Below are 13,488 nucleotides of genomic sequence, written 5' to 3' on the forward strand. Positions count from 1 at the left end.
AGGCTGAGGCAGGAGAATGGCAGGAACCTGGGAGGCAGAGCTTGCAGTGAGCCGAGATCACGCCACTGCACTCCAGCCTGGGTGACAGAGCAAGACTCTGTCTCAAAAAAAAAAAAAAAATTGGGGGTACATGTCATCAGGCCCTCCTGAATCTGTGTCACAGAAAAAAAAACTAAAGGGAAAAAAAGAGAAGACAAACCAACCAAAAATTAACCAGGCGTGGGCATGGTGGCTTGTGCCTGCGGTCCCAGCTACTTGGGAGGCTGAAGTGGGAGGATTGCTTGAGTGCAGGAGGTCAAGGCTACAGTGAGCTGTGATTGCACCACTGCATTCCAGCCTGGGCAACTGAGCGAGACCCCATCTTAAAAAAAAAAAAGGAAAAGAAATAGAATATTTCCAGCTCTCCAGAAGCCCCCTCTTGTCTCCTCCACAATTCCACCTCCTTCCTCTGCCATAGAGGTGGCTACTCTCCCGACTTTTATCATTTCCTTGCTATAATTTGTAGTTGTAGAACCCCATGTTTGCATCCCCAAAAACTTTTGTTTAATTTTGCCTGGTATTAGAACTTTATATTGACAGGCTCATACAGACTATTCTATCACATGGCTTCTTTCATTCAACATTGTTTAGGGGCTAGGCATAGTGGCTCATGCCTGTAATCCCAGCACTTTGAGAGGCCGAGGTGGAGGGATTGCTTGAGCCAAGGAATTTGAACCCAGCCTGGGCAACATGGTGAAACCCCACCCTACAAAAAAATGCAAAAAACCAAACCAAACCAAAAAAAGCATTGTTTTGGTAGACTCATCCATTTTGTTGTGACAAGCTATAGTTAATTCATATTTATTCATGTTTAGTAATCCCTTATGTTAGACTGAGCCATATCGAATTGCCTCTTTCTGAAAGCAAAAAAATAGTTAAATATCAGCAATTTCGTACTTCAGCTACTAAGACGGTATAGCAGTTTTAAAATATTAATTCTCCTGTTAATGGACTGTGGGATGCCTCTATTTTGGACTGTTACATACACTTTATATAAATGCATCTCCTGATGTATACCCACATGCATTTGGCTAGGGTAAATCCTCAGGAGTGCCTGGGCGCGGTGGCTCACGCCTGTAATCCCAGCACTTTGAGAGGCCAAGGCCAGTGATCACTTGAGGTCAGGAGTTCAAGACCATCCTGGCCAACGTGGCAAAACCCCATCTCTACTAAAAACACAAAAATTAGCTGGGCATGGTGGTGTGCGCCTGTAGTCTGAGCTACTTTGGAAGCTGAGGCACGAGAATTGTTTGAACCCAGAAGGTGGAAGTTGCAGTGAGCCGAGATTGTGCCACTGCACTCCAGCCTGGGTGACAGAGAGAGACTCTGGCTCAAAAAATAAATGAATAAATAAATCCTTAGGAGTATGTGGCTGGGACTTCCATGTAGAATAAAATTGAATTTGGATCCCTGCCTCACATCACACCATGTAAAAAAATCAACTGGATTAAAGGCTTCAATGTCAAATGCAAAACTTTACAGTGGGAGAAAAGTTATGGAGGGGAGGATTCATTTTAAAAAGATAGCAGACAGCTAGGCCTGGTGGCTCATGCCTGTAATCCCAGATACTTGGGAGGCTGAGGCAGGAGAATATCACTTGAGGCCAGGAGTTTGAGACCAGCCTGGGCAACATAACAAGACTCATCTCTACCAAAAAAAAAAAAAAGAAAAAGAAAAAGATAATAGACATGCCCCTTTCTGCCAGCATTTTCTTTCTTTTTCTTTTTTTTTTTTTTTTGAGATGGAGCTTCGCTCTTGTTGCCCAGGCTGGAGTGCAGTGGCGTGATCTCGGCTCACTGCAACCTCTGCCTCCTGGGTTCAAGGGATTCTCCTGCCTCAGCCTCCCGAGTAACTGGGATTACAGGCATGTGCAACCACGCCTGGGTAATTTTTTATTTTTAGTAGACATGGGGTTTCACCATGTTGGTCAGGCTGGTCTCAAACTTCTGACCTCAGGTGATCCACCTGCCTCAGCCTCCGAAAGTGTTGAGATTACAGGCATGAGCCACTGTGCCTGGCCGTTTTTATTTTCTCTTCTCTTCTCTCTTTTCGACCGAGTCTTGCTGTGTCACGCAGGCTGGAGCGCAGTAGCATGATCTTGGCTCACTACAACCTCTGCCTCCTGGGTTCAAGTGATTCTCCTTCCTCAGCCTCCCGAGTAGCTGGCATTACAGGCGCGTGCCACCACGCCCAGCTAATTTTTTGTATTTTTAGTAGAGACGGGGTTTCACTATGATGGCCAGGCTGGTCTTGAACTCCTGGCCTCAAGTGATCCGCCTGCCTCAACCTCCTAAAGTGCCGGGATTACAGGCATGAGCAACCTTGTCTGGCCACTGCCAGCATTTTCTGACTGGGCCCTCTCTCCCATTTCAGGTGAAGTCAGCACTGTGCTTAAGCTGGATAACACAGTGGTGGGGCAGACGTCTTGGAAGCCATGTGGCCCCAATGCCTGGGACCAGAGCTTCACTCTGGAGCTGGAGAGGGTGAGCTGCGTTGGAGGACAGCAGGGCCTAGAGAAGGAGGGGTTCCATGCCTCTGGCACCCTGAGTGATGGCCCTCTTCCTCTCCCTCCAGGCACGGGAACTGGAGTTGGCTGTGTTCTGGCGGGACCAGCGGGGCCTGTGTGCCCTCAAATTCCTGAAGTTGGAGGATTTCTTGGACAATGAGAGGCATGAGGTGCAGCTGGACATGGAACCCCAGGGCTGCCTGGTGGCTGAGGTATAGCCCACACCTGACCCTGAGAAAATGCTTCTTCTCCCTCACTGCCCCATTCCCACTTTCCTAGAAGGGGAAAATATGTTTTAGGTCTGGCTCTTCCAGAAAGGGAAGATAAATTTTAAGTCAGGCTTTTCTAGAAGAGGAAAATAGATTTTAGATCCAGCTCTTCTAGAAACGGAAGATATGTTTTAACTCTGCCTTTTTAGAAGGAGAAGATACGTTTTAGGTCAGGCTCTTCCAGAAGGGGAAGAGACGTTTTAGATCTGCTTTTTTCTAGAAGGGAAAGATATGTTTTAGATCAGGCTCTTCTAGAAAGGGAAGATAGGCTTTTGATCTGCCTGTTCTAGGCTGGGCGTGGTGGCTCATGCCTGTAATCCCAGCACTTTGGAAGGCTGAGGCAGGAGGATCACCGGAGGTCAGGGAGACCAGCCTGGCCAACATGGTGAAACCGCGTCTCAACTAAAAGTACAAAATTAGTTGGGCGTCATGGCACATGCCTTTAGTCCCAGCTACTCGGGAGGCTGAGACAGGAGAATCGCTTGAACCCAGGAGGCGGAGGCTGCAGTGAGCTGAGATCCCACCACTGCACTCCAGCCTGGGCGACAGAGTGAGACTCTGTCGCCCAGGAGTCTCACAAAGAAAAAAAAATCTGCTTGTTCTAGAAGGGGAAGATACATTTTAGATCAGGCTCTTTTAGAAGCATAAGATATGTTTTAGATATGGTTTCTCTTAGTACGGAAAGACAGTTTTAGATCAGGCTCTTTCAGAAGTGGCAGGTATGTTTTAGACCAGTGCATTCTAGAAGGGGAAGATACATTTTAGATCTGTCTCTGAACCTTGATAGAAAAGTACACCTTGGCCAGGTGTGGTGGCTCACGCCTGTAATCCCAGCACTTTGGGAGGCTGAGGCGGGTGGATCACTTGAGGCCAGGAGTTCCAGACTAGCCTGGCCAACATGGTGAAACCCCATCTCTATTAAAAATACAAAAATTAGCTGGGCATGATAGTGGGTACCTGTAATCCCAGCTACTTGGGAGGCTGAGGCAGGAGAATTGCTTGAACCCAGGAGACAGAGGTTGCAGTGAGCTGAGATCACGCCATTGCACTCCAGCCTGGGCAACAGAGTGAGACTCTTGTCTCAAAAAAAAAAAAAAAAAAAAAAAAAAAAAAAAAAAAAGAAGAAGAAGAAGAAAAGCACTTCTAATTAGCCACATCAGTGATAGGACCTTAGCTGGGATTGGTTTTGTTCTGAGGCAAGATACTTAAAAAAAAAAAAAAGAAGAAGAAGAAGCTGATTTCCAAATTTAGAAATGTTTAAAGAAAAAAGGAAATAAATTATAAAATTTCTTCCAACCAGGAAAGAGATACAAAACCTGGCAACATATCGTGGTGATTGCTACCAGAGCCACAGTCAAGAGAAAGTGATTCCTTCCACAGCTGTGTGAGGGTGAAGGTCTGAATTGAGGTGGCCTACCCTTGGCACTGTTGACATATGGGGCCACATCATCCTCTGTGGTGGGGCTGTCCTGCGTACTAGAGGATGTAGCACCTCTCCCCACTGCTTACAGGATGTCAGTAGCACCACCTCCCCCTGAGTTTTGACAGCCCAGAGGTCTCCAGACACTGTCAAGTGCTCCCTGGCCGGGAACCCCTGGTCTAAATGACATTTCTAGCTGAGTTCTCATAGTATAAGCCAGTACTTATACTATGTACTCTGTAGCGAGTACTTTGGCGACGTTAACTCATTAATTCTCACAACCAACCAACAAAAGAGGGACTGTTATTACTCAAATTTGACAGAGGAGGAAACTGGGGCACAGAGAAGGGGCACTTGACCCCTCATTTAGCCAAATTATCCTAAAAAACTCTTTTAATCTTCCGCTAACCTATATGTGTACCCCATTTTACATATATATATGATAGATTAGCTATATATGTATACACACACATATTATCTATTATTTACCCACCTACGTGTCCATCCATCCATTTTGTCTGTCTATGCATTCATCCATCCATCTTTTTTTTTTTTTTTTTTTTTTTTTGAGATGGAGTCTCGCTGTCTCCCAGGCTGGAGTGCAGTGGTGCGATCTTGGCTCACTGCAACCTCTGCTTCCCTGGTTCATGCCATTCTCCTGCCTCAGCCTCCCGAGTAGCTGGGACTACAGGCGCCCGCTACCACGCCCAGCTAATTTTTTGTATTTTTAGTAGAGACGGGGTTTCACTGTGTTAGCCAGGATGGTCTCCATCTCCTAACCTCGTGATCTGCCCGCCTTGGCCTCCCAAAGTGCTGGGATTACCGGCGTGAGCCACCGCGCCCGGCCCAGCCATCTTATCAATGCATCCTCTATCCATTGATAGATACACCTATATTATCTATCTGTCTTATCTGTGTATCCATCTATATTAGGTATCTATATCATCTATTTATCTAATCCATCTATCCATTTATCTATCTATATCTATCTATATATTATCTATCAACCAATCTATTTTTCCATGCATCCGTCTCTATTATCTGTCAGTCATCTTATCCATCAATCTTATGTATGCATCATCCATCCATCTATCCAGCCCTGTATATTTCTCTGTATATATATCTACCCATTCCTCTCTCTATCTCTATCTATCCCTCTCTATATCTATCTGTGCCTCTATTTTTCTCTATATAGCTATATCTATCTATCCATCCATCTATATTATCTATCAACTAATCTATCTTTCCGTCTACCCATCTGTCTATATTATCTATCCATCTATATTATCTATCATCTTATCCATCCATCCATTTACCTTATCTATGCTCATCCCTCTATCCATCCGTCTCTGTATATTCCTCTATCTCTATTTATATCCACCCATTCCTCTCTCTGTCTCTATCTATCCCTCTCTATATCTATCTGTGTCTCTCTCTCTTTTTCTCTCGATAGCTGTATCTATCTATCCATCCATCCATCCATGCATCCTTCTCTTTCTATGAATCCCTTTCTCTATCAGTCCCTCTCTCTTTCTCTATCTGTAACTACCCTTCCGTCCATGCCCCTCTCTATCTACCTGCGTCTATATCTGTCTCTTTCTGTGTCTATTTATCCATCTCTCTATATCCATATCCCTAAGCAGAGGTTCTCCCCTGGTCTGACCATCAAGCACCAGTGAAAGAAAGGGGCGGGGCCAGGCACAGTGGCTCACACCTGTAATCCCAGCACTTTGGGAGGCTGAGGCGGGCAGATCACTAAGTCAGGAGTTTGAGACTAGCCTGGTCAACATGGTGAAACCCCGTCTCTACTAAAAATAGAAAAATTAGCCGGGTGTGGTAGCAGGCGCCTGTAATCCCAGCTACGCGGGAGGCTGAGGCAGGAGAATCAGTTGAACCTGGGAGATGAAGGTTGCAGTGAGCCGAGATCGCATCATTGCACTCCAGCCTGGGCAACAACAGCGAAACTCTCTCTCAAAAAAAAGAAAGAAAGAAAGAAAGAAAGGGGCGTGGAGAAGAGTTGACCCCAGATGTCAGAGGTTTAAAATTGTTCTCCCATTCAGAACACAGCCCAAACCAAATGGAAAGTGATGGCGGGTGGCCTGGGGAACACATTCTAAAGCATTTCTCTTTGCCTTCAAGGTCTCTCTGTGGCATTCTATTTTGTTTTTATGCCTATACAGAAGCACTATTCCATAGAACTTTTCTGCAGCTCTGGCCGGGCGCTGTGGCTCACGCCTGTAATCCCAATACTTTGGGAGGCTGAGGCGGATGGATCATTTGAGGTCAGGAGTTTGAGACCAGCCTGGCCAACATGGTGAAACCCTGTCTTTACTAAAAATACAAAAATTCGGCTGGGTGCGGTGGCTCACGCCTGTCATCCAGCACTTTGGGAGGGTAGGCAGGCAGATCACCTGAGGTCAGGAGTTCAAGACCAGCCTGGCCAACGTGGAGAAACCCAGTCTCTACTAAAAATACAAAAATCAGCCAGGTGTGGTGGCGCACGCCTGTAATCCCAGTTACTTGGGAGGCTGAGGCAGGAGAATCACTTGAACCCGGGAGGTGGAGGTTGTAGTGAGCCAAGATCGCACCACTGTACTCCAGCCTGGGCAACAGAGTGAGACTGTGTCTCAAAAAAAAAAAAAAAAGAAAGAAATTAGCCAGGCTTGGTGGTGGGTGCCTGTAATCCCAGCTGCTCGGGAGGCTGAGGCAGGAGAATCTCTAGAGCCTGGGAGGTGGAGGTTGTGGTGAGCCCAGATTGCGCCGCTGCACTCCAGCCTGGGCAACAGAGTCTCAAAGAAAAAAGGAACTTTCTGCAGCTCTGTTGTCGATGCACCCACAGTAGCTGAGTTCTGTTGTAGATGGAAATGTTCTCTATCTGAAGTGTGACCAGTGTGACCAGGGAGCCAAAGTTTTAATTTCGCTGACATTTTCACTAATTTAAATCGCCACATGTGACAACCATACCAGACACTGCAGTTCTGTGACTTCAGCACCTTCTAGAAGTTGTGTTGGAGTTGGGAGAATTCAACTTGACAGGTGGCTTCCATAGATGGGTGGGCACCAGCATTGCCTGGGGGCTTGTTGAAATACTGAGTGCTTTAGGGCCGGGCGCGGTGGCTCGCGCCTGTAATCCCAGCACTTTGGGAGGCCAAAGTGGGCAGATCGCTTGAGCCCAGGAGTTCAGGACCAGCCTGGCCAACATGGTGAAACTCCGTCTCTACAAAAATACAACAATTTGCCAGGCATGGGGGTGCGTGCCTGTAGTCCCAGCTACTCAGGAGGCTGAGGTGGGAGGATCTCTTGAGCCCGGGAGGTGGAGGCTGCAGTGAGCCGAGATCGGACTACTCATATGTGCATATATATATGTGTGTATATATATATGTGTGTGTGTGTGTATATATATAGAGAGAGAGAGCATGCGCGCGCTTCCTCCACTCCATGTTTCTGGCTCAGTAGGTCAAAGGGGGGCCTGGAAACCTGTGTTTCTAGCAAGTTCCCAGGTGTTGCTGCTACTGCAGGTCTGGGGTCTGGGAGCACATGTGGGGAATGGGGTGTGGGATGGCGTGGCGTCCGTTTGCAGTCGCTGTCTGTCAGTCTTGTTGGGTCAGATGCTCTCCCCACCTCTAGAAGGGGACCTGGTTGTCTGCTTCTTGCTTTTCCAAGACGTCCCTTCAGGAGGGGAGCCATGGGTTGCACTGATGACCTCTTCATTGTCACATGGTACTCAGGTTGAATCTGATGCCACGTGACCAGAACCCCACTTGGGCGTGCACACCTGTGCTCCCAGGGGCTTCCTTACCAATCTGTCTGCCTGCAGGTGGGCAGAGGGTCCTCACATTTTGGTCCCTTCCCCCAGGTCACCTTCCGCAACCCTGTCATTGAGAGGATTCCTCGGCTCCGACGGCAGAAGAAAATTTTCTCCAAGCAGCAAGGTGAGAGGGTGCTCCAGGCTTCCTGGGGGAGAGGCCAGGGGTCCTGGGAGTGTCATGGAGGGTGACGCCTGCCCCGTCCCCCCAGGGAAGGCGTTCCAGCGTGCTAGGCAGATGAACATCGATGTCGCCACGTGGGTGCGGCTGCTCCGGAGGCTCATCCCCAATGCCACGGGCACAGGCACCTTCAGCCCTGGGGCTTCTCCAGGATCCGAGGCCCGGACCACAGGGTAAGGAAGGAGGGCCCCATGGTCCCGGCTGCCCCTTGAAGCCTGCGAGGGTCCTGGGTCCCAGACACACCCTCCTCTCGTCTGCTGCAGTGACATATCGGTGGAGAAGCTGAACCTCGGCACTGACTCGGACAGCTCACCTCAGAAGAGCTCGCGGGATCCTCCTTCCAGCCCATCGAGCCTGGTGAGGGTCCCCCCTTCTATCCCCGTAGGCCTGGCCTGGGCAGCGTCAGGGGTCCTGCTCCAGGCTCAGAGACCACTAGGAACTTCCCTGGAGCCACGCAGCATGTCTGTGGCAGAACCAGGGCCCAGATCTCTATGCTGGTTAAAACGTGTGCCCAGATCCCCATCCTGGTTAAAATACAGCTCATGCCTATAATCTCAGCACTTCTGGGAGGCTGACATGGGAGGATTGCTGGAGCCCAGGAGTTTGAGACCAGCCTGGGCAACACAGTGAGCCACTGTGAGCCATGATCCTGCCACTGCACTCCAGCCTGGGCAACATAGCGAAATACTATCTCAAAAAACAAAACAGGCTGGGCACAGTGGCTCACACCTATAATCCCAGCACTTTGGGAGGCTGAGGCGGGTGGATCACTTGAGGCCAGGAGTTCAAGACCAGCCTGGCCAACACCATGAAACCCTGTCTCTAATAAAAATACAAGAATTAGCCGGGTGCGGTGGTGGGCACCTGTAATCCCAGCTACCCAGGCAACTGGGGCAGGAGGATCAGTTGAACCTGAGAGGCGGAGGTTGCAGTAAGCCAAGATCATACCAACTGCGCTCCAGCCTGGGCGACAGAGCGACTCCATCTCAAAAAATAAAAATAAATAAAACTGTGAGCTCAGGGGCTGGACCCCCTGGGTTCCCACCCCTGCCGTGCCACCTCTGTGCCTCAGTGTACCACTTTGCAAAACGAGCATATTTAAAACTCATGTCAATGATAGAATGATCGAGAGAGTGCTGTTCTCTAGGCAGAGGTTACCGCAAGCTGGGAGCCACAAGGGGACCTGCCGGGTGATGGAAATGTTCCTTATCTTGATCTCGGTCAGAGGTCAGCACGCGTTTTCCAGAAAGGGCCAGAGAGTCAATATTTTTGGCTTTGTGGGCTAGACAGTCCCTGTCTGCTTTGTAGTTTGAAAGCAGCCACAGACGATATGTACACTGTAAGCGTGTCTCTATTCCAGTAAAACCTTATTGGTAGTACATGTGGAAGTTTGAACATTGTAGAACTTTCATGGGCAATGAAATATTGTTCCTTTTTTTGTTTTTTTTAATTCCCCCAACGATTTAAAAATGTAAAAATCAGTTTACCTGTGGTCCCAGCTACTTGGGAGGCCGAGGCAGGAGGATGACTTGAGCCCAGGAGTTGGAGTCTGGCCTGAACAACATGGCAAAACTCCATCTCTTTTTTTTTTTTTTTTTTTTTTTGAGATGGAGTCTCACTCTGTTGCCCAGGCTGGAGTGCAGTGGTGTGATCTAGGCTCACTGCAACCTCTGCCTCCCAGGTTCAAGGGATTCTCCTGCCTCAACCACCCAAGTAGCTGGGACTACAGGTGTGTGACACCACACCCAGCTAATTTTTGTATTTTTAATAGAGACGGGGTTTCACCTTGTTGGCCAGGCTGGTCTTGAACTCCTGACCTCAGATGATCTGCCCACCTCAGCCTCCCAAAGTGCTGGGATTATAGGTGTGAGTCACCATGCCCGGCCACTGCATCTCTTAAAAAAAAAAAAAAAAATAGTGAAAGCCATTCTTAGCTCTTACAAACTATAAAAACAGGCTGGCCCACCAGCCAGCATTTGCCAACTCCTAGGCTGGCTGATGGTTTCCTGGGTGGATGCATATGTAACCTGTTCCTCTTGCCCACCTCACTGAATGCATTTTATTTATTTATTTATTTATTTTGAGACAGAGTCTCACTCTGTCGCCCAGAATGGGCGTTGGAATGCAGTGGCGTGATCTCAGCTCACTCCAATCTCTGCCTCTCAGGTTCAAAGATTCCCATGCCTCAGCCTCCCTAATAGCTGGGACTACAGGCATGTGCCATCATGCCCGACTAATTTTTGGTTTTAGTAGAGATGGGGTTTCACCATGTTGGCCAGGCTGGTCTTGAACTCCTGACCTCAAGTGTTCTCCCCTCTGCAGCCTCCCAAATTGCTGAGATACAGGTATGAGCTACTGCACCCAGCCTGAATGCATTTTATCTTTTATCTTTTTTTTTTGAAACGGGGTCTCGCTCTGCCATCCAGGGTGGAGTGCAGTGGCGCAGTCATGGCTCGCTGCAGCCTCGACCTCCTGAGCTCAGGTGATCCTCTCACTTCAGCCTCCCAAGTAACTGGGACTACAGGCGTGCGCCACCACACCTGGCTAATTTTTTATAGATCTAATTTTTTAGAAAGTAGAAGTAATGGGTTGGGCGTGGTGGCTCACGCCTGTAATCCCAGCACTTTGGAGTCAAGAGATCGAGACCATCCTGGCTAACATGGTGAAATCCCATCTCTACTAAAAATACAAAAATTAGCCGGGCGTGGTGGTGCACACCTGTAATCCCAGCTACTCGGGAGGCTGAGGCAGGAGAATTGCTGGAATCTGGGAGACGGAGGTTGCAGTGAGCCGAGATCACACCACTGTACCCCAGCCTGGGCAACAGAGTGAGACTCAGTCTCAAAAATAAAAATAATAAAATAAAAAATGGACATTGTCAAGCCAGGCATGATGGCTTGCACTTGTAGTCCCAGCTACTCAGGAAGCTGAACGAAGAAGATCGCTTGAGGCCAGAAGTTTGAGACCAGTCTGAGGAACAGAACAAGACCCCATGTCTACAAAAATTAGGCCGGGCGCGGTGGCTGACGCCTGTAATCCCAGCACTTTGGGAGGCTGAGGCAGGTGGATCACCTCAGGTCGGGAGTTGAAGACCACCCTGACCAACATGGAGAAACCCCATCTCTACTAAAAATATAAAAAATTAGCCGGGCGTAGTGGTGCATGCCTGTAATCCCAGCTGTTTGGGAGGCTGAGGTAGGAGAATCACTTGAATCCGGGAGGCGGAGGTTGCAGTGAGCGAAGATCACACCATTGTACTCCAGCCTGGGCAACAAGAGTGAAACTCCGTCTCAAAAAAAAAAAAAATTAGCTAGACGTGGTGGTGCATGCCTTTAGTCCCAGCTACTCAGGAGGCGGAGGTAGAGTTGGAGGCTGCACTGAGCTATGACTGCGCCCCTGCACTCCATCCTGGGCGACAGAGCAAGACCCTGTCTCTAAAAAAAAAAAAATTCAGGTTGGGCGCAGTGGCTCACGCCTGTAATCCCGGCACTTTGGGAGGCCGAGGCGGGTGATCACCTGAGATCAGGAGTTCCAGACCAGCCTGGCCAACATGGTGAAACCCCGTCTCTACTAAAAATACAAAAATTAGCCAGCCATGGTGGTGCAGGCGTGTGGCTGGAGGAGAGTGAATGAGGGGCTGCGTGGGAGGAGAGGTGAGGACAGAGAGGTCGGGGGCAGATCTTGCAGGGCCTTGGAGGCTGCTGTGGTTATGAGGGCATCTCTGACTCCCCTTACTCTGGCCTCCTCTCTCCGCCACAGAGCTCCCCCATCCAGGAATCCACCGCTCCCGAGCTGCCTTCGGAGACCCGGGAGACCCCAGGCCCCGCCCTGTGCAGGTGACACCACTCCCTGGCCCCCTGTCCACCACCCCTGCCCGCTGTCCTTGTTCTCACCAGTGGCCTCTCTCCACAGCCCTCTGAGGAAGTCACCTCTGACCCTCGAAGATTTCAAGTTCCTGGCGGTGCTGGGCCGGGGTCATTTTGGGAAGGTGAGGTGGAGGACAGGGAATTGGGAGACCCCCCAGGTCCCTGGCTGGCCGCTAAAACCACCCCTGCCCACTGTGGTTCCAGGTGCTCCTCTCCGAATTCCGGCCCAGTGGGGAGCTGTTCGCCATCAAGGCTCTGAAGAAAGGGGACATTGTGGCCCGAGACGAGGTGGAGAGGTGGGGACCTGCCGTGGTCCTCTGGGGACCTCTGTCTTCTCTTTTGGGAAATGACAGAGCAGTTCTCTCCTTGGAGCTACAGGGAGAGTGACTCATAGTAGTCACTAACGCCAGGCACAGTGGCTCTTACCTGTAATCCCAGCACTCTGGGAGGCCGAGGCAGGTGGATCACTTGGGCTCAGAATTTCAAGACCAGGCTGGGCAACATGGTGACACCCCCATCTTTACAAAAAATACAAAATAATTAGCTGGGTGTGGTGGCACATGCTTGTAGCCCCAGCTACTCATGAGGCTGAGATAGGAGGATCGCCTGAGCCCAGTAGGTCAAGGTTGCAGTGAGCTGAGATCGCGCCACTGCACTCCAGCCTGGTCAACACAGTGAGACCCTGTCTCAAAACAAAAAGTCACTAATACCTACTAGCCTAATACCAAGATAATAATAGCTCTTAGGAAAGTTATTCATTTGTTCCTCCATGTAGCCCTATAAGATAAATACTGATGGCACAGAGAGGTTCAGCAATTTACCCAAGGTCACACAGCCAGTAAGCAGCAGGTCCAGGATTCAAAGCTAGAGACTCAGGCTCTGAAGCCTGTGCCCTTTGTGGTGCCACCATACTGCCTCTGCTTTAGGGTCAGGTTCCTGGGTTCAAATCTCAATTCTGCAGCATGGGCTTGGAGATCCTGGGGAGGTCACTTCTCCCTTCAGAACCTCAGCTTCTTGGCTGGGCGTGGTGGCTCACGCCTGTAATCCCAGCACTTTGGGAGGCTGAGGTGGGCAGATCATCTGAGGTCAGGACATCGAGACCAGTGTGGCCAACATGGTGAAACCCCGTCTCTACTAAAAATACAAAAATCAGCCAGGCATGGTGGCGGGTGCCTGTAGTCCCACCTACTTGGGAGGCTGAGGCAGGAATATTGCTTGAACCCAGGAGGCGGAGGTTGCAGTGAGCCAAGATCGCACCACTGCACTCCAGCCTGACTCTGTCTCAAAAAAAAAAAAAAAAAAAAAAAGAACCCCTCTTGTTGTGGAGAAGCAGAATGCTACTGCCTTCCACACATGGTTGTCAGGTGCTCTCTACACAGTGCCTAACCCCTCTAAACATTCG

At 49.5% G+C, this 13,488-nt stretch overlaps 1 protein-coding gene across 4 annotated transcripts in view; it reads left to right on the forward strand.

The window, feature by feature from the left end:
- The window catches only part of PKN1 (protein kinase N1), a 38,778-nt gene that overhangs the window by 22,494 nt on the left and 2,796 nt on the right, over window positions 1-13,488 (forward strand). For all 4 annotated transcript variants that reach the window (XM_008959141.4, XM_034945333.4, XM_055103915.2 and 1 more), the window contains exons 8-15: window positions 2,413-2,522; window positions 2,614-2,757; window positions 8,091-8,166; window positions 8,252-8,393; window positions 8,484-8,577; window positions 11,980-12,056; window positions 12,133-12,208; window positions 12,291-12,382. In XM_008959141.4, the coding sequence (XP_008957389.2) occupies window positions 2,413-2,522; window positions 2,614-2,757; window positions 8,091-8,166; window positions 8,252-8,393; window positions 8,484-8,577; window positions 11,980-12,056; window positions 12,133-12,208; window positions 12,291-12,382 (811 nt within the window). The remainder of the gene's footprint in view (window positions 1-2,412; window positions 2,523-2,613; window positions 2,758-8,090; window positions 8,167-8,251; window positions 8,394-8,483; window positions 8,578-11,979; window positions 12,057-12,132; window positions 12,209-12,290; window positions 12,383-13,488) is intronic.

Source organism: Pan paniscus, chromosome 20, assembly GCF_029289425.2.
Source record: "Pan paniscus chromosome 20, NHGRI_mPanPan1-v2.0_pri, whole genome shotgun sequence".
Classification (NCBI taxonomy): Eukaryota; Metazoa; Chordata; class Mammalia; order Primates; family Hominidae; genus Pan; species Pan paniscus.